Source organism: Microtus ochrogaster, chromosome 2 (genome assembly GCF_000317375.1).
Source record: "Microtus ochrogaster isolate Prairie Vole_2 chromosome 2, MicOch1.0, whole genome shotgun sequence".
NCBI classification, from domain to species: Eukaryota; Metazoa; Chordata; class Mammalia; order Rodentia; family Cricetidae; genus Microtus; species Microtus ochrogaster.
The window spans coordinates 48,441,774-48,464,761 of record NC_022010.1 but is presented as its reverse complement, the minus strand read 5'-3'; the positions used below and the strand labels follow the sequence as shown (position 1 = coordinate 48,464,761).

The window sequence follows — 22,988 nt, the reverse complement described above, 5'->3', positions numbered from 1 at the left end:
TAGAATCATTACAAACAGGACACACTTGTTTAAGGCCAGGAACCACGTGCTCAAGTAATGAAGAACAGTGCAGGCTGCATAATAGTTGGAAACATAGATCTCTTGAGTTTGCAGCCAGCCTGGTCTAGAGAGCGAGTTCCAGGACAGCCAGGACTACACAGAGAAACCCTGTCTTGAAACACCAAACCAAATCAAGTTAAACCAAAACCAAACATCTAAAAGCATATTAAGAGACCTTTCCAGATCAAACACAGATCTACAGAATGTTGTTCTTAGGGACGGGATTTTGTATTAGATGGGAACTTGTATCTAAATCAAGCAAATGCCTCAACATTTTAGGTTTGAAAACAATGTGGAGAGAAAATATAATTCCTTTCATTACTCCCTCCAAAATGCTGCTCTCTGTGCAGCAGGGCAGTGAATGGAAGCTGTCGATCTCTGAGTCCACTGCTTGAAGGGTTGGCTACTCTGAATCAGGGTCTGTGCACACCTGATCCTTTTTGCCACACCCCAGTTAGTAAGTTGTGAGTGAGATAAACTTCCCTGTTAGATGCTTAGAGGACTGGACCTCATGGTAACATACTGAAAAGGGCTCGGAATATTAGAGACTCAAATAGCTAAAGAAAAATGACTTGAATGGAAGATCTGCAAGAAGGTTAGTGTCTTTCTTAAATTTTAAAACTTATTTTTATTTATACGTATATGTGTTGTATGTGTGTGTGCCTGCTTGATTGTGTGTACAACACAGAGGCCAGAAGGTATTGGGTTCACTGGTGCTGGAGTTACAAGAGGTTATGAGCAACTAATGTGTGTAGGCGTAAGTCACAAACAATGCCACACCAGTTTGGAATTATGATTAATAGGGTGGTATTTATTTAAAGGGGAAAAAACTTACAGATCACAACAGCCCTCTGCGCAACCAGGAAGGGAGTCTAGTCGCCAGCGGAGCAGGAAGTGAAGAGAGAGAGGAGAGGGAAGTGGCTGCTTTTTTAAAGGGAGAGAGACCACGCCCCAATGGGCTGGTATCTCAGCGGCTATAGGCTGGAGGAGCGGAAGGACCTCCTGCAACAAATGTGGGTTCTGGGACCTGAATCTGGGTCCTCTGCAGGAGTAGCAACTGTTCCTAACCATTGAGCAATTTCTCTAGCACCTAAGTGTTTTTCTTAAGAGACCACATTTAAGATAGATGTAATACAGAAAGTAATCTTTTCCAGTAATGAATGTAGAAAAAGTCCTATATTACATTGCTATGCAAAATCAGCACTAGGCAAGGCAGCCGCACAGTCCCAAGATGAGGACAACCAGTGCTCTAACCGACCAGTGTGCCGAACCACACTACAGTCTCATTCTAGTTCAGTGCAAGAGGGAGATACAGTAGGGACGTGAGCCTTCTCACAGGGAAACAACAGATTCAAGGAGGCATGCTAACTCTACAAACAAGTAGTAACATTTGCATGGAAAACATTAATAGCTGAGAGAATAAAGGGCTTTAATCTCTCTGGTCAGTGCCTTTTGGGACACGGAGTAGTGGGGTAATTACACAAAGAGCATATGGGTAACTATGGATTGTTTTACGGAGGACTCTGATACCTTTTTAAGAGCCCTAATTGAATCCAATAGCCTTTACTCTTTGCTCTAGAGACTGTTAGTGATGGAATAAGTACGTCAGCAGGCCTTGAGCAATTATTCCAACAGATAAGAGAGATCAAAACAGGTATTCAGGCTGTGCAGTTGTGGGCAAAGGAACAAAAGGATACAGCATTCCACAAAGAGTTTAAGCTATCATATGTTAAGTTTAAAAATAACTTAATTGAAGCCATTACCTTATCAAAAAATCTACTGAGCTTGACAGCATTGGAGGAGCCTGCAGCTGAAGACCGTGGGTTTGTGCAATCCTGGAAAACAAAGGGGGTGCACAGAAAAACCGGGAAGTGAAGCTTCAGTGCAACCAATCCCACCGTACCTTTCCAATGCTAAATGGTCAGAACTCTCAGAAAATACAAGGCGATATTCGGATCGTGATGCACGAACAGGAAAGCCATGTAGTCTTTGCCATTTGAGCAATGTCGAAGGAGACTGAGTCAACATACTCACCATCAGTAATTCTGAAGACTGTGAATTACTAGCACTTTATTAGCCAAACCAAGGGACTGATCAGGTGACCTGCATAGGCTTACTCTGAAAACCAGAACTAGAATCATTACAAACAGGACACACTTGTTTAAGGCCAGGAACCACGTGCTCAAGTAATGAAGAACAGTGCAGGCTGCATAATAGTTGGAAACATGAAAAAAAAAAAAAAAGATGTAGCAGGCCAAAGAACAAACACTTGCCAAGGATTTCTCCATACACTGCAGAGACATGCAGGTTTTGGTAATAGTAAGCAAGAGATATATTATTATTATTCAGTGAGATTCTTCAGACAGGAAAACACGGAGCTCAGAGGAGGGAGACAATGAGGGACACTGAAGTCACCATAACCGCTTGCAAACGCTAGCGTTACACCATCTTTGCTTGTCACCAGAGCTGGCCCTCTCAAGAGATGGAGCAGGCTTTCATGTTTGCCTCAAATGCCACAGAGACCAAACTGTGCAGACACCATTCAGGCTCTTTTGTGAAGATAAGTGTCTTGTACACATTTGTGGTCCCCCTGTGCCCCTTGAGAAACTTGAAATTACTCTTGTTATATTTAATAATAATGTTTGGAGCTACCAAGCCCATATGCTTCTTTTTAATACATTTAAAAGCAATTTCTTGTTTTGTTCATACTTAACAAAGCATTTCATGGGTCACACTTAAACAAGGGCTAGAAACTGTATTAGTTCTCTACCCTCCTCATCCACAAAGAAAGAGAGAGAGGGTAGGAGGGAATTATAACAGTTTCCAAAGATCATAAAGTACTAGGGATATCAGGATTCTTGGAAGTCAGTAATCTCTGTATTCAAATATATGTGACAACATTTCCAGGTTGTGTAACCTGATGAAGTCATTATGGCTCTAAAGCTGGGCTCACTCCTCTGTGAAAGGGGACGATTGCATGTGAGATCCAGTGAGATCCTGCAAGCCTGTCACACGGTAGACACTGGAAAGTTGCTTCTTGTCTTCATTGTCAGAAAATAAATTTTTAAGTACAAAATCATTTACTATAATGCAGACAACCCCACATGTGGAGGTATACCTTGGTATACACTGTGCACTCTGCTGTATTTGCAATAATGTTTGAATTTCTGCAACAGTTGGGATGGATAAGAAATCAACTTTAGACCTGCATTAGATGTTTTAGCAAAATGGGTATTGGTTACCTCATCATCAGAATGTTAAATGATGTCTCTAAGTAAGAAAATTACAAAAAAAAAAAAAGCCAAAAACCAAACCAAACCAAAACAACAACAACGAAAAACATGCTGGTTGGTGGTGGTACACACCTTTAATTCCAGCACTTGGGTAAAAACTTAGGCAGAGACAGGTACATCTTTGTGAGTTCAAGGCCAGCCTAGTCTACAGGGTGAGTTTCCAGGACAGGGTTCAAAGCTATAGAGGAACTCTGTCTCTAAAAAAAAAAACAACAACAACAACAACAAAAAACCCAAAACAAAACAAACCCCCCCCCCAAAAAAACCCTAAATCCAATAGCAAACAAACAAGTTCCCATCTTCCCCATAAAAATTAACTATTGGGCCCCACAATTCAAGCTGAGCGGGAAATCTAAAATTCCATGCTTTTTTTGGAGCTGAAAGAGTCATCTGTTGTTGATCATGGCTGAGGGAAAGTCTGAACAGCTCTATGTAGCTTATTTAATATAACTGAACCATGAATCTGAATGTGGAAATGACTATATGCTACGCAGACACACATGAGAAAAAGTACTATACACACGAACCCAAGCACCATTTTTATTCAAAAATTTGCATTTGCATCCACAAAAGGAAATTCTGACTTCACTTCTGATATATGCATGTTAGAGTCATACTTTTCCAGAGGTTTAAGCAAATTCAGGCAGGAGACAGTGGCTAGCACTAATGTTGTCACGTGGTCCCAGTTGGAGGTTTTAGAGTTATTTGTTGACTTTCTATTTTTGACTCCCATATTCAGCTGCCCTCTTGATGTGGGAGCTCCCTCTGTGTGCCATGAATACCACTGGTGAATAAAGAAACTGCCTTGGCCTGTTGATGGGCAGAACTTAGGTAGGTGGGGACAACTAATCTGAATGCTGGGGAAAAGGACACAGAGAGTCAGAGAGAAGTCACGTAGCAGGAACTTTACCTGGTAAGCCATTACCATGTGGCGATACACAGATTAATGGAGATGGGTTAAATTAAGATGTAAGAATTAGCCAATAAGAAGCTAGAGGTAATGGGCCAAGCAATGATTTAATTAATACAGTTTCTGTGTGATTATTTCTTTTTTCTTTTCTTTTTCTTTCTTTATTTTTTTGAGACAGGGTTTCTCTGTGTAGCCCTGGCTGCCTTGGAACTCGCTCTGTAGACTAGCCTGGCCTTGAACTCACACCCATCCACCTGCCTCTGCCTCCTGAGTGCTGGGATTAAGAGGTTTTTTAAAAAACAATAACTAACATATAGTGTTATCTTAATCAATATGACTCTTGAATTTGGTATGCTTTTTAAGTTTTCTCAAGAAAGATTCTATTTGCAGCACATAGCTTGAGGGTTCCAACAGATCAGTGTGTAAGTTCAAAGTGAGAGAGACCCTCACGTGACATCCTGATGCAGATCCTGATCTGCTCTGTGTTTGGGGACTCTGCTTTGAGTATGATGCTTCTTTGACTAGAATATCACCCAGACACACATTAGTGAAAACACATACCAAATTAATCTCTTCAGCATTGAAGTCCTCAGCCAAGAAAGCAGTCCTAGTCAAAACTTCATGGCGCTTGGTTTCATGAATCTGGTCCAGTTTGGTCCCTATTACCAACAGTGGGATTTGGTTATCAGCAAATTGTTCTCGGTCATAATCCCTGTGACAAATAACCAGGAAGAGGTGAATGGAATTTACCTTTCCAATGTAGACGTGGACTAGTCAAATGCAAAATACTTACATAATTTCAGTGATAATTAACTAATTCCTGCTCATCACCACCTAGAAATAGTTTTTCTCTTAATTCCTTCCATGTACTTATTTATCATCAATTCATCATCTATTAAATTCTAGTTACTCATCTTACTACTCAACATCTGTTCCTGTATGTCTTTCTAACAAATAACTTGGACCACTGAGGGCCTAATGTGACTTAACTGTCCAACAACGCTCTGTCTTCAACAGGTATCAGCTTCAAAATTTTTCAATGTAGAGGCAGAAAGTGGATTTGAAGCTCAGTGTATGGAAAACCCAGGGGCCTCGCATGCAATGCGGTACTTAAGCACGAATTCTCCACCTTTCCTATGCATCCCTGCCTGTGAGTGGTTTTCATAGCACAAAGAGGTAGGGCGGCTGCAGGGTGGAGGACAGAGAGCCTAAGAGACTGCAGCTTAGAATGGGAGTGCAGGGGAACAGCTGAAATGTAAACATAATAGTAAACGGCAAAAAAAGAAGCAAATAATTATCCTAACCTGACAGCCATGAGGGACAAAGGATCGACTATCAGAATCCTTCAGAGTTGAAGGGCGGGGGGCTATTATAATTCATTTTATTTCCACTTTTTCCCAAAGGATTGAGTAGCAATACGAATGATATTTCTCATTACTGAAAGGAACATAAAGTCTATTGTTGTTAATTAATTGAAATTCTATTCACCTATTAGAAGCAAAATAGATCTAACTTTCTGACATGTTATAAGCTCTATTTACAACAGTCAGCAAAATCTGCTTTTGAACAATCAATATCGCATAATTCAATCAATAAAACCCACTGGAGCACAGCTTCTCTTCTATCCCAGCCTTTTTCTTTCTTTTTGAGCAATCTAAAGTGGGCTGGGAGCAGAGGTTGCTACATCTCTCCATCCTACAATGGCATTAGAGCCTCAGCTATGGTTCCACCGCAGAACACAGTCGGTCTGAACTATGTAGCCCATCTCATATAAATATCATCTGTTTTATATGCATCGAAGCCAATAATAGCTCAAGTTCAAGGCCCATGAGCCAGCACCTTCTTCCCTACACATGCCTGACTTAGGAGACATGGTTTGAAATGAAATTTGAACGACTAGAGAATGAAGTTTTCGGGGTACTTTCCTTCAGGATTATTTCTTTCTCTTCTATTCACAGATTCTCTTATGGAAGATTTGTGTTTTTATCAAATACCATCTCTGACACACACTCTCCACTATCTGGACCTTACATAAGCTCCTATAGATTACCCTGTAAGTATATGTGCCGTGCTTGCTCATCTTCCATTTTAGTGCTTCTTTCATCAAGAGCTATATTCACTGAATGACAAATGTATACAATGACTCATCTCCTAAATATTAATTTTAAAAGAAAATTGTACCTGATTGATTTTGGTTTTCCTTATTGCTTCTTTCATAAAAAAAAAATCATCATCCAAATTGAAATTAGATCTTGAAATCATGTTAAAATCATTATGTAAAAAACTGGTGGAGATTTTTATTATGGACAGATATGACTAGCACTTTCCCCTCAAACCCTATCATTTTATATGTACAATAACCCTCCGAGAAACTAAAACAACAGTTTTACATCTCTTCAACACTATAACTATCATTGAGAGAAGATTCAAGATCCAAGAGATACACTTTAAAGACACACTAGGACTTTCGATCTTGCTGTTGTATTTTTTAAACTGGTGGTAAGGATTGAACCTGGGACCTCACACGCGCTAGGGAATGGCTCTACTGAGCTACAGTGTCAGAACTCTCAGGAGGAAATATTTACGTAGGCTCAAGGTTTCAAAGGGAGTAGACACATAGATCAATGGAACAAAGTACAGAAGCCGACCTGTACAAATATGGTCAGCTGATTTTGTCAAAGGATGAAAGCGACTCAGTGGAGACAGGATACTCTTGTTAACAAATGATGCTGGAACAAGCGACATTCAAATTTAAGATTGATAAGCCCAAATCACACATATTATATAAAAATTAAAGCAGGCCAGAAATCTAGTATAAACCCCAATTTATAAGACCTATAGAAAAAAAAACACAGAAGAAAATCTGTATGATCTGAAATTAAGCAAACAGTTCTTAGATATAATACCAAGAGCAAAATCCAGAGTAGGAAAACTAAGTAATTAGATTTCATCAAAATAAAACCCACTGCCATGAAAGATGTCATTCAGATAATGGAGACTGTGTATAGACTAACATATAGAGCCAATCACACATCTTACAAAATTACAAAGTGAATTTTCAGGATTGCAAACACGTTTAAAACCAATTATAAAGTAATTCCTAGCTTACCCATTTGTCACCAGGACTCCAGTTGGAACCAAATCTCTATTGAGAACTTCCAATGACCAACGATATAAGTTCTGAGATGACTTCTTATTTGTTAAGTCATGCACTAAAATAATACCTAAAATGAATATGTAAAATGACGTCAGCATTCATCAGCATCTCTTCCTTTACAATCAACAAAGGCAAACACAGTAAGTACAAATCTTAGGAGCTTAGTGATCTAGTATTCAAGTATGACTAACAAAATCAGACAAGCATTTCAAGATGGTCTTTACAAAAATTTCCAAATAACTAACTATAAAGCTTTGCTACTAATATACTTTTAAAAGTGTTTTCTTTTTTTATTTCCCAAAGGCTAACAGAACGTCATAAAATATTCAGAATGCCTTTTGATATTCTCATCCAGCAGGCCCTGAGTGCCAACTACATGCTAGAACTGCTTATAGAAGCACTTCACCAATGAGGAGCACTGCCTATTAACAGATTATATTCATTCAAAAACTATACTCTTTCTGCACTGGTAAAATGTATTAAAATAGCACCGCTTTAATTTTTATAACTTCGGTTTTTCCTTTTAAAAAACAAATCCAGGCTTTTACTACACCGAGGATACTGGTTTGGCTCACTGTGAGCCAAATTCCAGTCTGGTCTGGAATTCTTCATACTCCTGCCTTTTCCTCTCAGATCTGAGATACGTGTGCCACACTTTCAGCTCAATCACTAGCCTACTGTTCTTAATGTCCAGTTCTACTTATGTGTATGTGTGTCTGTCTGTGCATACACACATGTGCGGGTGCCTGTGGAGGTAGAAGAGGGCAGTGGATCTCCTGGAGCTGAGATTACAGACAGCTGTGAGCTGCCCTGTGGCTGCTGGGAATCAGCTGGGTCTTCTCCAAGGGCAGCCGGTGTTCTTAACTGCTGAACCATTCCTCCAGCCCCTCAGTTGTGATTCTTTAATAAACAAAATATTGAGCTGTAGATCTTTTAAATTTCAACCGCTCAAGAATTTAATTTTGTTGTTCTTTGAATTCATTGCTAGCTATGTAAGCTTGTTACTTTAAGAGATTTGGTTAGCCCATTGTAGTGACACATGCTTAGACTCCTGCATTTGGTAAACTGAGGCAGGAGAACTTAAGTTTGGGGCCAGCCAAGGCAACATAGCGAGACCCTGACTTAAAAGGCAAATGAGGGGAGAAGAAAATGAAAATGGAGGACAGGGATGAAGAGAGAATGAACTGAAAGAGCAAGAGTCTACAGTCAAACTACTGCGAATATGTTCAATCTCGTCTCAATTAGCAAAGAAACACGCCAACAGGAGATAGTAAGGGGATGCAGTCAAGTATGAATGCGGGCTGGAGACATGGCTCAGTGGTTGAAGCACTGACTGTTCTCCAGAGGACCCAGGTTCAATTCCCAGCACTCACATGACAGCTCACAAGAGTCTGTAACTCCAGTTCCAGGGGAGCTACCTGGCCACTGCAAGCACCAAACACGAATATGATACACAGATATATATATAGATATAGATGATATAGATATAGATGATATAGATATAGATGATATAGATATAGATATATGCAAACAAAACATCAATAAACATAAAATATTTAAAAACTATATAAACATTTAAATATTAGAAATAAATATTTAAAATGTATGAATAGTAGAAAAGATGGATTTTTTGAGATTGAAGAAAATAACAAAATGTCACATGGCTCAGAAATACAAGTAAATAGATCAACTAAAGTTCTGGACAGAAAAGCAAAGGTAAAAGAAGAAACTTCAACGCCTGTTGGAATTTAGAACATCATCTTGTGATACAAAAACTATAGATTTTCACACTCTATTTATTTATTTATTTATTCATTCATTCATTCATCAAGACAGGTTTTCTCTGTGTAGCTTTGGAGCCTGTCCTAGAACTAGCTCTTGTAAACCAGGCTGGTCTCGAACTCACAGATGTCCACCTGTCTCTGCCTCCTGAGTGCTGGATTAAAGCCATGTGCCACCATTGCCTAGCCATACTCTTTCTTTTTTAATTAAATTTATTTTTTAAAATTTCATACATGAGTACAATATTTACATAATTTTTACCCTTTCTGACATCCCCTCCGATTTCTCCTGTGTCCCCCCATTCCCTCGCAAATTCATATCCCTCTTGAATTATTGTCACACATGTATGTATTTATAAATGGAGCCTGCTGAGTATATGTACTGCTGCTTGTTTATGTGTTCGTGGCTGACCACCACCTGAGCTTGAACAAGCTCTCAGGGGATCATCCCTAGAGAAGGCGGATTCTCTCCTAGAGAGGACAGATTCTCTTTCAGTGGTCATTAATTGCCCTGTAGCTCTTTGCCTGGAGGCAGGGCCTTGGGAAACTTATTCCATCCACAGTGGTTCACCAACTGGTGTCATGCAGGTCATGTTTAGATGAGCATACTTTTTTAGGTAACATGAATTTGTAGTCAATCTGATAGCAAAAGATTATAGAAAAGTGTAATAAAATCTCACAGGAGCATAAAAAAATTAGATATTTTCACCTAGGCTGGCTATTAGATGTACAAAAAACAAAACCAAAAAAACAGAAACAAAAACCTTTTTTTTTTGTTACAAACAAAAACTTCAGAATTTTATCTCTTGATGATCTTTAGGGAATGCTTTTGAGCTTTTGAAGGTGTCTGAGCATTCTTTTTCTACTCTTCTTTTCTCATTTAAGCTGAAGGGCTAGGGCCAACTGATGGAGTCAGACTGACATCTGATGAGAATATATTCTAATTAAGGAGGCTGGAGAAACACTCCATAGGCTTTCTACCGAGATCGGTAGCCTGGGTCATCAGAGTGGGAGGAAAGAAAGGGTACTTAGTGTCAGATACAGTTCATCTGGAATACCTACAGGGGCTGGGGAATTACTAAAGGGTCATGGGGAGGGGGTTTAAAGGGGGGTGAGATAGAATGAACTGGTATCAAGGGTTAAAAGGGAAGGATGGAACAGGAAGGGTTAAACTTGGTTTGGGTGAAAGAGCAGGCTTGAGGAAAGAGTATGTAGCATTAAAGGCCTTTGGAAAAAGACATATGGAAAACTACTACTTCTGAGCTTAATATTTTTTATTTACATGTAATATATATCACATACATAAAAAAGTAAAAATGGAGTGACCCTATAGCAAGGCAACAATGCCTCCAGCAAACACCAGAGGCTAATAAGTTAGACTGTGACATGCAGATTTAAATCAAGACTTAAGCACACCAGCTTCCTCACAGGAAGACAAGCCCAGCATGTCATGGCATTTCATATCAATGATCAGCACTTCTAGACCACTAGCAGATGGCAGAAATGAAAACACTTACCATTTACAGAGTTGTAGAACACTGCTCTCGTACTTTTCACGCTGCTGGCACTGCCCACAGAGCCTCCAATATCCCACAATTCTATGTAGTATGTCTTCTCTTCTGGGGTTCCTTCTTTGTAGTCATGCACCTAATGGATTAATCAAAATCGTCATTAGAGCCACCACACAATCTGGTGAGCGCCCTCATTCAGCCTAAAGCAACGGCCATCCCTACAGCACCCCACCCTCTGGCTCTGCCCGTCACCTCCTATCTTCCATGCTTGCTCCTCACTAGACAACTCTAATCTTCCACCCTATTTGACCCTACATTTGAGATGAACATCTGGTAATTCCCTTCCTGCTTTCAAAGCTTTAGTGCCTTCCCACGAAGCACAGCTGTGAGCCATTCTTCCACCTCTGTCACTCTCTATCTTTCTTAGCCGCATTCATCTACAAAACTCTAATCCTGGCCAGAGCCTCTTCCGCCTTTATTGTGCCCCAGAAGTCCGTTTCCTGAATGTGTAGCTCAGAAAACGACATCCTAGTAGTCGGAGTCCTTTTCAAATTCAAGTGTGCCCTGGGAGTCAGCCACCAATTCTGCTGTCCACTTTCCTTGTCCTGAGAATAATTTCATACTTTTGCTGCTTTTGGAAATTTCCAGTATCTCTTCTCTAGACTCAATAGAGCTAACTTGGTTTCCTAGGCTAAAATAATAACAATAAGAACTTCCTCCACTGCTTTTTCTACCTCCTTGAATGTATGCTCATAGGATCACTTTCCTCCTGCTATCACCTTAGGCTGCCTGTGCCCCTCAGGCTAAATCTGAATCTTCTGTGCAGTAAAAATTTCACCCTGCACAGACGCAGTCACACATCCTTCTCGCTCTCGAGCATGGCATTTCCTCCTCGGCTGGATAATTCTCCACAACATACAGAGATGCCTTGCCTTCTGCCAGGTACCATGCTGTTCCTCTGCTCCTCCCCACAGGAAGGCCTCCAAACCGTTACTTATTTCCAGCTCTGTTTTCCCTCATTTTTTAAATGTGAAAGTTTTATTTTTTGAGAATTCAATATATAAGTACTGTGTTTACATTTCCATCCTTCCCTCTCCTCTTCTCCAGTCCTACTGTGCTTGCCCTCTGACCTCGCAACTTCTCAAATTCGAGACTTCAGTTATTGTGTGCGTGTGTGTGTGTGTGCGTGTGTACATACAATCTACTTAGTCTATTTAGTGTTCCTGTATGGTGCACACGTGGCAGCAGAGAACAGCTGTGCAAGTCAGTTTTCTCCTTCCACGGAGTGGACCAGAGATCCAGCTCAGGCCATCAGCTTGGCAGCAAGCACAGTTGCACGCTGTGCAATCTTACTAGCCCTCACACTCCTTTTCTCAAATGCTTCTTTATTTTTATTTTATGTGCCCAAGTGTTTTGCCTCCATGTATGAATGTACATGCCTGGTACCCACAGAGGCCAGAAAAGGGCATCGGATCCCCTGGAATCACATCTCTTTAGAGCTCCTTCCTATATGATCTTCACAACATCTTCCTACTGAACCATTTCTGGTCAAGGTTGCCAGTTATCTCCACACTGACTTCCCCGGGGCTCTGCAGCCTTTCTTCACGCAGTCTCCATGACAACACCACTCTGGGCTTCCTCCCATCTCACCGGCTGGTCACTTAGGTGGTCCTTACTTCTCTCCTGCTCTTGCTGCTCTGGAGTGTCCTATCCTATTTCTTCTCTGTCCATTCCTGCTCTTCGGCAATTTCATCTACTCTTATGATTTTATGTATGTCGACGAATCACAAGTTTACATAAATCCTGGGGATTTTAGACTACCACATTAACCAGGCTACCTCTAGGAATGTCTAATAGGTACTGCAGAGTTAATTTACCAAAAAAAAAAAAAAAATCCTTGTTTTCTTCCCAAACCTATACCTCTTCCGGTTTTCACAGCCTTGACAAAAGGGAATCCTTTTGTTATCTTTGATATCGGAGTCAAAACCTTAAAGTGAACTTTGATTCCTTCCCCACCACAATTGCTCTGTCAGCAATTCCTGTCCCTTTGGTCACCCCTCAACTATGATCCTTTAGGGAGATGCCCGTTTACTGCTTCGCCTGAATTATCTAACATGGTCTCTTAGTTTCCCTACAGGAAGCATTCCCTTACCTGTTCATTTTCCACACGTAGTTAGAGGGATTACGTTAAATCCAAGTGAGTCCAACGGCTTTCTCAGTCACAATACATTTCAAGCTCTCTTTTTATTCCTCATGATCTAGGCTTTTGTTCCCTATTTAACTATTCAAGTATTTAACTATTTTGGAGCAAAATCTGATATACAATAATACGATGTATGACGATTCAAGGGTAGACATCAGGCTTTTCAAAGAAACTTAGAAATAAATATATAGAGCCAGGCGGGTTGTACCACTGTAATCTCAGTGTTGGAGAGGTTGAGGCAGGATTACGCATTTGAAATTGGCCTTGGCTGTGCTGTGGGACTTTGACTTCCCACACTGCAGTACTCCTTCACTCCCCTCCAAAACAGAAAACTATCCATCAAGCTACAGAATCAGGGTCTCTGGGGGTGAGGCCTAGCATATAAATCTCCAAACGATTCTGCTGTAACGCTCAGCCTGAGAACTGCTGATTCTATAGAATGGAGCTATTCTTGTACTGGGCTTATACCTCTGGACTGCCATGAACCAGCCTTAGTGTTGCTGAGCTTCTGATGAAAGAGATGCTTGGTGAATCTATAAAGCATCTATTGGCTTTACAATAATAATGATAAAAAGACAACTTAATTATTTAAAAGATTTCATAAAACCCACTAAACTTCACAACTCAACAGAATGCTTCGTATTTTGCTGTATCTGCTTAGTTCTAAATCCTTTGGCCAGGAAAGCGTTTGAGTACATGTGGTACTCTATACATAGTCACTGACATTAAGAAGATAAGGAACAGACGAAAACAACAAGATAACATGATGACAGCAAAGTCACAAACATTGGACACTGTTTTAGAGAATGGAAATTAATGTTATATATTGCAATAAAAAGTACTGCTGTTTTGGTATATGACTATGCCAAATCATCAAAACAAAAAAGGTTAAGGCAGTGGTGGCGGTGGCGCACGCCTTTAATCCTTGCACTCTGGAGGCAGAGGCAGATTGATCTCTGTGAGTTTGAAGTCAACCTGGTCTACAAGAGCTAGTTCCAGGACAGGCTTCAAAGCTACAGAGAAACCTTGTCTCAAAAAACCAAAGAAGAAGAAGAAGAAAAAAAATGGAAATATATGAAATATTTTAGAAAGATTCTAAGAAAAACTATTTAAATAGGGAGCAAGTGATCTGTTATGAAAAAGTTTAGCTACTTCCATAAACCCCTCCTGACCTTGCTTTCCCTCACACCCCAAGCGCAGCCGTGTTAGGTTTTCCTCTATGTTTCTGTAACTCTCTCTGTCGACACTGCTGTAACCTCACTGTCTGCACTATCGTAATGAACACCCACAACCTCTTCTCTCACACCGGGAGCTTGAGAGAGCAGGGGCCATGTGCCTCTCATCTCTGAATCCCTAGAAAACAGTGCAATATCTAGAACCTGTTTGCTAAATTAATATATTTATTATGGCATGTCATCCTTCAAGGTTTTAGAATATTTAGTTTGCTTATTAAATTTCTGTTTTGCTTAGTATAGCTATGAGAGGATGTAAACTGGAATAAGAACTTGGTCAAAAAAACAAAGATTCCTGAACCATCCCTGAATCTTTTGAGACAGGATCAAAACTTGTATTTTGTTTGTTTGTTTGTTTTTTGAGAGAGGGTTTCTCTGTAGCTTTGGAGCCTGTCCTGGAACTAGCTCTTGTAGACCAGGCTGGCCCTGAATTCACAAAGATCCACCTGCCTCTGCCTCCCGAGTGCTGGGATTAAAGGTGTGCGCCACCACTGCCCGGCCAAAACTTGTATTTTTATAACACAACTCAGCCTGGTAATATACTAGCCTGTTAGCCAGAACGCTAACACTCATAAACCACTCTGACGACTTATTGATATTCTCCTCTAATACAAAATACCTTCCAAACCAAAGTTTTTCAAAGTCCCTTCTAGAATTAGGAGAGGTGTCTCTCTTCCGTCCCCATTTGCCTAATTAATACTCAACTAAGTGAATCCAAGTACAGTGAGTGCTAAGAATTTAAACTGTAGGTTACAAGAAAGTTAACGTTATGCTAAGCGTGGCTCTTGACACAGGAAGCGGCATCTGCTGTTATATTAAGAGTCTAACACGACAGGCAGAGCAACACCTAGCTGTAAGAAGCTTTTTAAAAATGTATGTAAACCAAGTCATCAAGGATCTGATACTTAAAGCCTTTCAGAGCTTTTATGGCAATGCAGGTGGGCTTTCTCCACAGGAAGCAGAACCATACAGGAATCAACAGGAGCACCACTCCTCAGCGCCACTCCCCCTCACGTGTCTCTTGCGCAACACATCACGATTACACGTGGGTACAGTTCACTAGAGTGCTTCAGTGTAACTTTTAAAAGAGAAATAAATTCAGTAAAGGAAATGATGCACATCAAGAGAGATAAGATGCCTATAGAATTACTTCTAGAAAGAAAGGAAGAGCAGGAATTCTTAGGAGAGTGTTGAGAGGAAAAGAGAAGAGAGACAGACCGAGCAACCAAGAGATGCCACTGGCGTCCTGGACGCTCGAATTCACGGGATAGAGGCTACTGCCAATTGCTTTTCTTTCTAGTCACTTCTCAACTGCCTTCAGTCAAGCTCATTTCCTCTATGTAAAAAAGGTCTTCCCCTCTGTGCTGTAGCCATTCTTCCCTTCTAGCTCCAACCTTCATGAAAGACTGATTTCAGCCTGTGTCTGTTTCCTGGCTGCTCGGTCACTCCATTTGGTTTGCTCCAGTTAAACGTAATCACATGTCCAAAGGTTAGTGCTAACCTCCCAATGTTTGTTTCTTCTTTCTACCTTGTATCTCGGGCATTTTGTAGTAAGGTCCAACGCCGCTCCGTTCAGGACTTCCGGTGTTTGCGCATGTAGTCGGCCATCCTTTTAGCTATATTCTATGTTGATCAACTTTTCTATGACGCCTCTTTTAGGAACTTCAACTCTTTAAATGCACTCCAAGGTTTCCCTTTATTTCTTTTGAACTCATTAGCTGTCATGATTTAGGTGATTTCTATACACGACTGCAATTCTTAGTTATCTCCTTCAGCACCTTATTAGCATATGCTTTCTGACCAGCTTCAGTTCATAGAACTGAATTCTTACAATGTCCTTCTCTCTTACCTATGAGATAAGCCTTTGGGAGGAGGGTTAAGTCTGTCTGCCCAATAACTTGGCCCCCACTCACCAGCATCTTCCGCACATCACTCATCACTTTCTCTTTGGCCGTCATCGCCTTGTTCCCTAGTGCTGCCCTGAGGTTCTGTCTTCAGCAGTGGACCTGTCCAGGACTAACTGACTGCCGGCAGCACTTAACTCCAAACCATCAAAATATGGTTCGTTCACCCGCTGAGCTAATTTTTTAAAATTTTACTAAATTCAAATTTGTTGCCACATGAAGCTAGTTGTTACCACATTGGGCTTTATGGGAATACTTATTGCCTTACATTGTTTTGGAATAAGAGGCAGCAAGGTTGTTGATTAAGAATGCAGGCTTTTGGATCAGGCTGCCTGGACTTGAATTCTAATTTTGTCACTTGGTAGCAACACAACCTTGGCATCTGTGTCTCAATTGCTTCCTGTGCTGAGCGTGGCACCAACCATCGATACCCACCTCACAGAGCTGTTGTGGGAAATGAATGAGCGCCTATGTACATGGGTTAAAGACTACTAGGTAGACACCTTATCCCTCCAAGTAAATCCACTTCATATCCCTAGTGAGGATAAAAACTATGCTTCTTATTTTTCCCCAGTGCCTGCACATTGTTTCGTTACCCAAAGAGAAATTCAATAAGTATTGATTGCATGCAGTGTACAAGTTAGAGAGTTAAAATCCCATTAAAGTGAACTAGAAATGACAAATCAATTTCCTTATTTATAATCTGTGAAAAGATTAAGCTCTAAACATCTTGTTGTCATTATTAGGAGTAGCCATGCGCTCATCAGTCCATTAGATTCGAAGTAACAAAGTCGGCAGCCAGGAGTGAGTGAAGAATACCACAAAACAAAACGCCTGCTTGATTCAGTTACGGCCTCTGCCCATACGGTCAGTTATAATTACCGAGTAAATACATTAACTGCACGCAACACTGCAAACGATCACACCATCACCTCCGCCATCTCTATTCTTAGCTGCCTCTTACCATATCTAAAGCGAGTTAAATGGGGCAACTGTGTCCAGTTCTGGAGAGTGGGTGTCCAGGAATCCACTTTAGCCCTAGAGAGCCCCCTCTTGCAGGCTCAATACACAGACACTGTGACTGAACTATAAAAGCCGCTTCAGGAATCTCTGTTCTCCTAATACATTTATAAGGCCTTTATACATTTAATCATTTCCCTACAGGGAATAACTGCTCCTATTATTATAATAGTCATGATTTACGTTTCTATGACAACTTTAGATTATCCTTTCAGAATGCCTTTACTTATGTCACCACTCAAGAAACACATGCTTCTCTCGGAGAAAGATGACAGAGATGAAGAACGAGCAGTAATACAAGCTAGGCCCCCTTTAGCCCCATATGCCTTATTCTTCAATAACATAATTCAGGTCAGACTGGCTTTAAGGGAACCACCCAGCACTGCGCTGGTCCAAGGGAGACCAGCTACACCACAGTGAGCGCTGGCCAGCATAGCTTTCCCCGCTTGCTTTTCTTTTTTATTTATTCTTCTCTCATACAATAAATACATCCAGCCTGCAGCCTCCCCTCCACTCCTCCCAGTTACCCCTCACTTCACCTCTCCCCAACCCACTGATCTTCAGTTTTCTCAGAAAAGAGCAGGCCTCCAAGGAATAGGTCCTCTGCATACACACCATGGTTGTTTAGTCTTGCGGCCCTTTTCCTCCTACGAGCTTTGACTATAGTTTCCTTGTGGGCAGTTTCATGCCATCTAGAGTTCTTAGAAGTAGTAATGGATTAAACAACAAGAAACAACCCCATGGTCCAGCAGGAAATTCTTGACTTGGTAATCCCCAAAGCAGAGATTTCCTCAGGGAATTGCTGTCACTTCAGGAAGTGAGATCTTTGAGAATTACTAATTTGGCTGTGGTGCTCTCCAGGACTTACACAGAGCATTGGCTGCAGAAACGATCAGACCCTTTCACAAAGAGGGCCCATGGAGGCAAAGTCTGTCTTGGAGTCTTCGCCCCCAGATGCATTCAGGACATTCATATACTTGTTTTCCTCATTGAACACGCACGGGGGAGGGGCTTTGTTGGAACTCTTACATTCTTGTCCTCAAATTACTTATCATTGGGCCTCAGTAATTTCTTCCTCCAAGAATTTCTGCAGGGTGTGGTGGTGCACACTTTTAATCCCAGCACTAGGAAGGCAGAGGAAGGAGGATCTCTGAGTTGGAAATCAATCTGGTCTACAGAGCTAATTCCAAGTTAGGGGTTAGGGCTATTACACAGAGAAACACTGTCTCAAAAAACAAAAAAAAAAAAAAAGATTTTACTTTCCCTATGGAGTCCTGTCCCATGATTACAAAATCCTGTTCCTTCTTAGCCTCGCCTTTCTGAAGTAGCTATCTACATCTCGAAGACACAACTTTGAATGCCCTTTCAGATGCTGTTTCTTCTTCAGTACCCTTGTTTTTGGTGTTAAAAATATAAAATGCTTTGCTTATCCCCAAGGCTCCTTTCAGTTACTCTAGCATACCTAAGGAACTAGTGTTTGGAGTCTGGGCCGTTGGTTATACTGCCTTCTCTCTGTTCTCACTGCCCGTCCCTAGCAGCTTCTGTGAGCATCCAGATTGACGACCTCTGCGTTCATCTGGAAAATTGATTCAGCATCCTGTTTATCTCTACTTAATCACCTTAGATGCTTCTTAAAATGCAGATTCCTGGGTGCCATGTATATTTCTCAATTAGAATATTTGGAGCAAGAACCATAAACCAAATTAAAGGACAAAATCTATCTGACTGATCATTAAAAACCTTTGTCTATCCCTACTCAACAGGAGACACGGCAGAAAGACACAGCATGTAAACAGTGCAGGGAAAGATGGAAATAAGATACATCCCAGAAACATGAAAAATAGTTAACTATTTCAGGATCCGAGAAGATACGCTTCAAGGCACAATACATTGGTAGACAGAAAAAGGATATACTGCAGTGATAAAATGTTAAATCCAGGGACCAGTAAGACTGCTCAGTGGGTAAAAGTGCTTGCTGCATAGGCCTGAAAACCTGAATTCGACCCTGGGAAATCCTTCAAGCAATTTAAATAATCTCAAACTGGTATATAATCTCCAAACAGGCAGAACTAAACAAGAAGACAAATTTACATGCACAGTGCAAGTTATCACATTGGCTCCTTGTAAATAATCAAAGAGATAAGAAAAGGAAATTCAGCAGAGATCATTAACAAAATGCTCAACAAGCTTGACCTCGAGACAGAACACTGTATACAGCAATGACAAAATACGCACATATACGAGACACCTAACAATTATTTAACAAAATTGACCATAAAACAAGACCTGAAGCAAATCTCAGTCATTTTTAAAGGATGAAATTACATAGTATATATATTCTCTGAGCACAGCGAAAATAAACTAGAAACCAGTAATTATAAGATCATCAACATTGTCAAATGTTTGGAAATTAAGAAGCACATTTCAAATAACAAATGAGCCAGAGTAGAAATCACAATGGAAACTAGACAATGTTTTGAACTGAATGATAACGAGGCAGCTAAAGCTGTGTTTAGACAGAAATTTCCGTGCCTAGGAGCTCTCTGGAAGAAGCATGAAAGAAATCAATGAAGCAACTACTCATTTCAGGGAGCTTGAAGAAAGAGAGCAAATTAATCCCAGAGGTGTGGACACCACAGTGAAATTCAAAACAAACGCAAAGATGGGGAGATTGCTGGGCTGGTGAAGTCCTTGATGGGCAAGCATTAGGGCCTGAGTCCCAAGCCCCAGTACCCACATCGTAAAAACGCTGGATATGAGGCGGGCGGTGGTGGCGCACACCTTTAATTCCAGCACTCGGGAGGCAGAGGCAGGCGGATCTCTGTGAGTTCAAGGCCAGCCTGGTATACAAGAGCTAGTTCCAGGACAGGAACCAAAAGCTACGGAGAAACCCTGTCTCGAAAAATCAAAAAAAAAAAAAAAAAAAAAAAAAAAAAAAAAAAACGCTGGATATGGTAGCATGCGTTCATAATCCTAAAGTTGGAAAGGCAGAACCTGGTGGATTCCTGGGGCTTGCTGGACACAGCCTGGCCCCCTTGGTGAGCTCCAATCTGATGAGACTCTGTCTCAAAAACAAGATGGGTGGTTCCTGAGGAACAACACTCAAGGTTTCCCTCTGGCTTCCACAGGCATACACACCCATTTGTACATGCACCTGCACACACGTGCACACGGACCATCCTCCAAGAAAACCCCAAAACATATAGAAAAGAGACAACAGAAACTTGTCTTTGCTAGACCATTGGCAAAACTGATCAATAAAAGAGCACCCAGAATGGCAACATCATTCATTGAGTAAGGGGCTTGCCTCCAACCGCAACAACCTGCATTCTATTCCTAGACCTCATAGGGTAGAAGAAAACACTCCTGCAAGTGGTCCTCTGCCCCCCACATGTGCGACATACTACATGCCTTCCATATATAAATATACATTTTTTAAAGAAAAACTATAGATTACTCATACCAGAATTTAAAAAAATAGAAAATCATCTATAGGATTTGCAGTAATGATTGTATTAGTCAACTGTCTTATTGAAAGAAACTAAGACAGAGAAACAATGTGCAGTGTTTAACAATTTGCTTGATATGAACAAATTCTTTTTCAAACACAAATCTCCAAAAATTGACAAGGGAAGAAATGCAATCATTTTCTTGTTTTCTTTACTGAATTTAAACCCTTCCCACACAGAAAAATCACAGTTAGTTTCACTTGTAAATTCAAAGGTAGATAGCATCAGTCTTACAAAGTCTTTCTGAGGAACAGGTTAGCACAGTATCAAAACTCCACAATGAAATTAGAAAAAAGTAAATAGACTAAAACTCATGAATTTAGGTGCAAATATCTGAAAAACATACTAGTTAACTGAGTCTAGATACTAGAAAACTGGTCTAGACTAACATGTCAAGACAAGTTTGGAGAGGGCAGGGCTGGAGAGATGGTTCAGGGGTTAAGGGCTCACGGATGCTTTTCCAGAGGATCTGGAATCGGTTTTTAGCACCCCCCCCAACAGCTGACAACAGTCTGTAACTCTAGTTCCAGAGTATTCGATGCCCTCTTCTGGCCTCTGAGGGCACTGCAAATGTGGTACACACCTACAACATACAGGTAAATCACATGTACAGATAAAAACACGGTAGAGGTGTGGTGGTTTGGATTTAGTTCAGGAGGGCAAGGTGCGTTCAGTGTTTAAAAATTAATAAGCAGAATAAAGCAGGAAAATAGTGATGATTATGAAGACAGAATGAATAAAATTTAGTAACAGTCAGGATAAAACTCTCATTAATCAATGAGTACAGGCACTTTTAAAATAATGTATATGTACAAAAAGTTTTCTATCTGGGCTGGGGATGGAGCTCAAGGGCAAAGTGCTTGATGGTGCGCACAAAGCTCCAGCAACACACACTAACACAACTCCTGTGCACACACTGGGCGGGATGGGACTGGGAATGAAACAAAGCTAGGACCACAGGAACGTCTATTCTAAGATGTACTGGACTTTAGCCACTTTAATAAGACAGAGGGGAAATGTACAAGACAAAAGGTGGTAAGATGAGCCTACCTGGCACTGGTGGGGACAGGCATGAAGGGTGGGCTGAGGGTAAAAGGAGGGGCAGAAAACTGTGCAAAAGTCAGGAACTATGTGATTTTCTTCTCTCCTGTAAATGATATAACTAGGCCTCAGGAGGTATATTGATTAGCTTAAGGTAACTCTTTAAGTAGAAAAGGCAATTGATCCAGGATCTAAGCTTCTTTTCTATGTGCTATGATCCTTCTCTGGAAGGGAGTTAGAAAAGTCTAAAGAAAATTTTGTCCAGAATATGTTACTGGGTCTCCCAAACCTAGACAAAATTGCTACTGAATTCATTACCCAGAACCTGGTTTTCTTACATAGCTAAGAATATAAGAACATTTTAGGCTGAAATGAGTATAGTTCTTTTCTACTCTGAACTCAAAGAAATGTTACAGAAATATTTTGACGGGGAGAAAGGAGAGAAGGAAAGAGAGAGAACACAAACTAGTGATCGAGAAAGAAAGGAAGGGATATTTGTAGATGCTGGAGATGAAGGAAACCCTTAAAAGTAAAGATGAGGGAAATGACCCAGACTCAGATATGATGTTGATGGCTGGTGCTTGGGGTGTTAGTGGGGATCCAGGAATGGTAGACTCGTTTTCCAGTTTTTAAGGAAAAAGCATGTGTGGGTGAGTGGTAAGGAATAGATTGCCATCCTCGTCTTGTGAGCCCCGGACAAGCTCCTCAGTCAGCGGAGGAGGCAGATGAAAAAACCGGTCCACAGAGTAGGGGATCCTGTCAGGGACTGTAGGTGGGCGGCCATAGAACAGACACAAGATATGCATGAAATGGAAACCTCAAGCCTGTGTCACATCAGGTGTTGGGGGGAATCCATGATATTTAGGTGGCAAAGGAACTCTGAGATAGAAATTCTGAGCCCCATGGAACTTGCTAGGTCCCTGACAACAGCAGAAACAAAACAAAACAAGGATATTTGCACAACATAGCACACAGGGCTTCCCTAGCAAGGTGTGGGAGTTTTTTGTTTCTTTTTTTTTTTTGAAGAAAAATATGAACATGGAACTGGAAAAATTGCTCAGTGATTAAGAGCACTGACTGCTCTTTTGGAGGACCTGGGTTCCATTCCCAGCACCCACATGGCAGCTCACAACTGTTTGTAACAACAGTCCCAGGAGATACGATGCCTTCTTCTGGCCTATGTAGGCACTGCACACATGTGGTACACACATCGATGCACATAAACAAGGAAAAGGTTCTAAAAGTAGCACATTTTCCAAGAATTACAAATAATCAGGGACCTCTGCGTGCCAGCCTCAGTGTCCCCTGCAGGGTTCAGAGAAGACTCACAGCAAGCACGGGACTCATCTGAGGGTGAAATGAACTCT

At 41.0% G+C, this 22,988-nt stretch overlaps 1 protein-coding gene across 2 annotated transcripts in view; it reads right to left on the bottom strand.

Annotated features, from left to right (window-relative positions):
• Rabl3 (RAB, member of RAS oncogene family like 3) overlaps positions 1–22,988 on the bottom strand; it is a 31,645-nt gene that overhangs the window by 3,721 nt on the left and 4,936 nt on the right. For both annotated transcript variants that reach the window (XR_003378366.1, XM_005344964.2), the window contains exons 3-6: positions 10,719–10,848; positions 7,373–7,487; positions 4,825–4,975; positions 1,824–1,895 (exon numbers count right to left, since the gene is read on the bottom strand). Coding sequence is in view for 1 of the 2 variants with exons in the window: in XM_005344964.2 (XP_005345021.1) it covers positions 1,824–1,895; positions 4,825–4,975; positions 7,373–7,487; positions 10,719–10,848 (468 nt within the window). In the remaining variant the exon portion in view is untranslated. The remainder of the gene's footprint in view (positions 1–1,823; positions 1,896–4,824; positions 4,976–7,372; positions 7,488–10,718; positions 10,849–22,988) is intronic.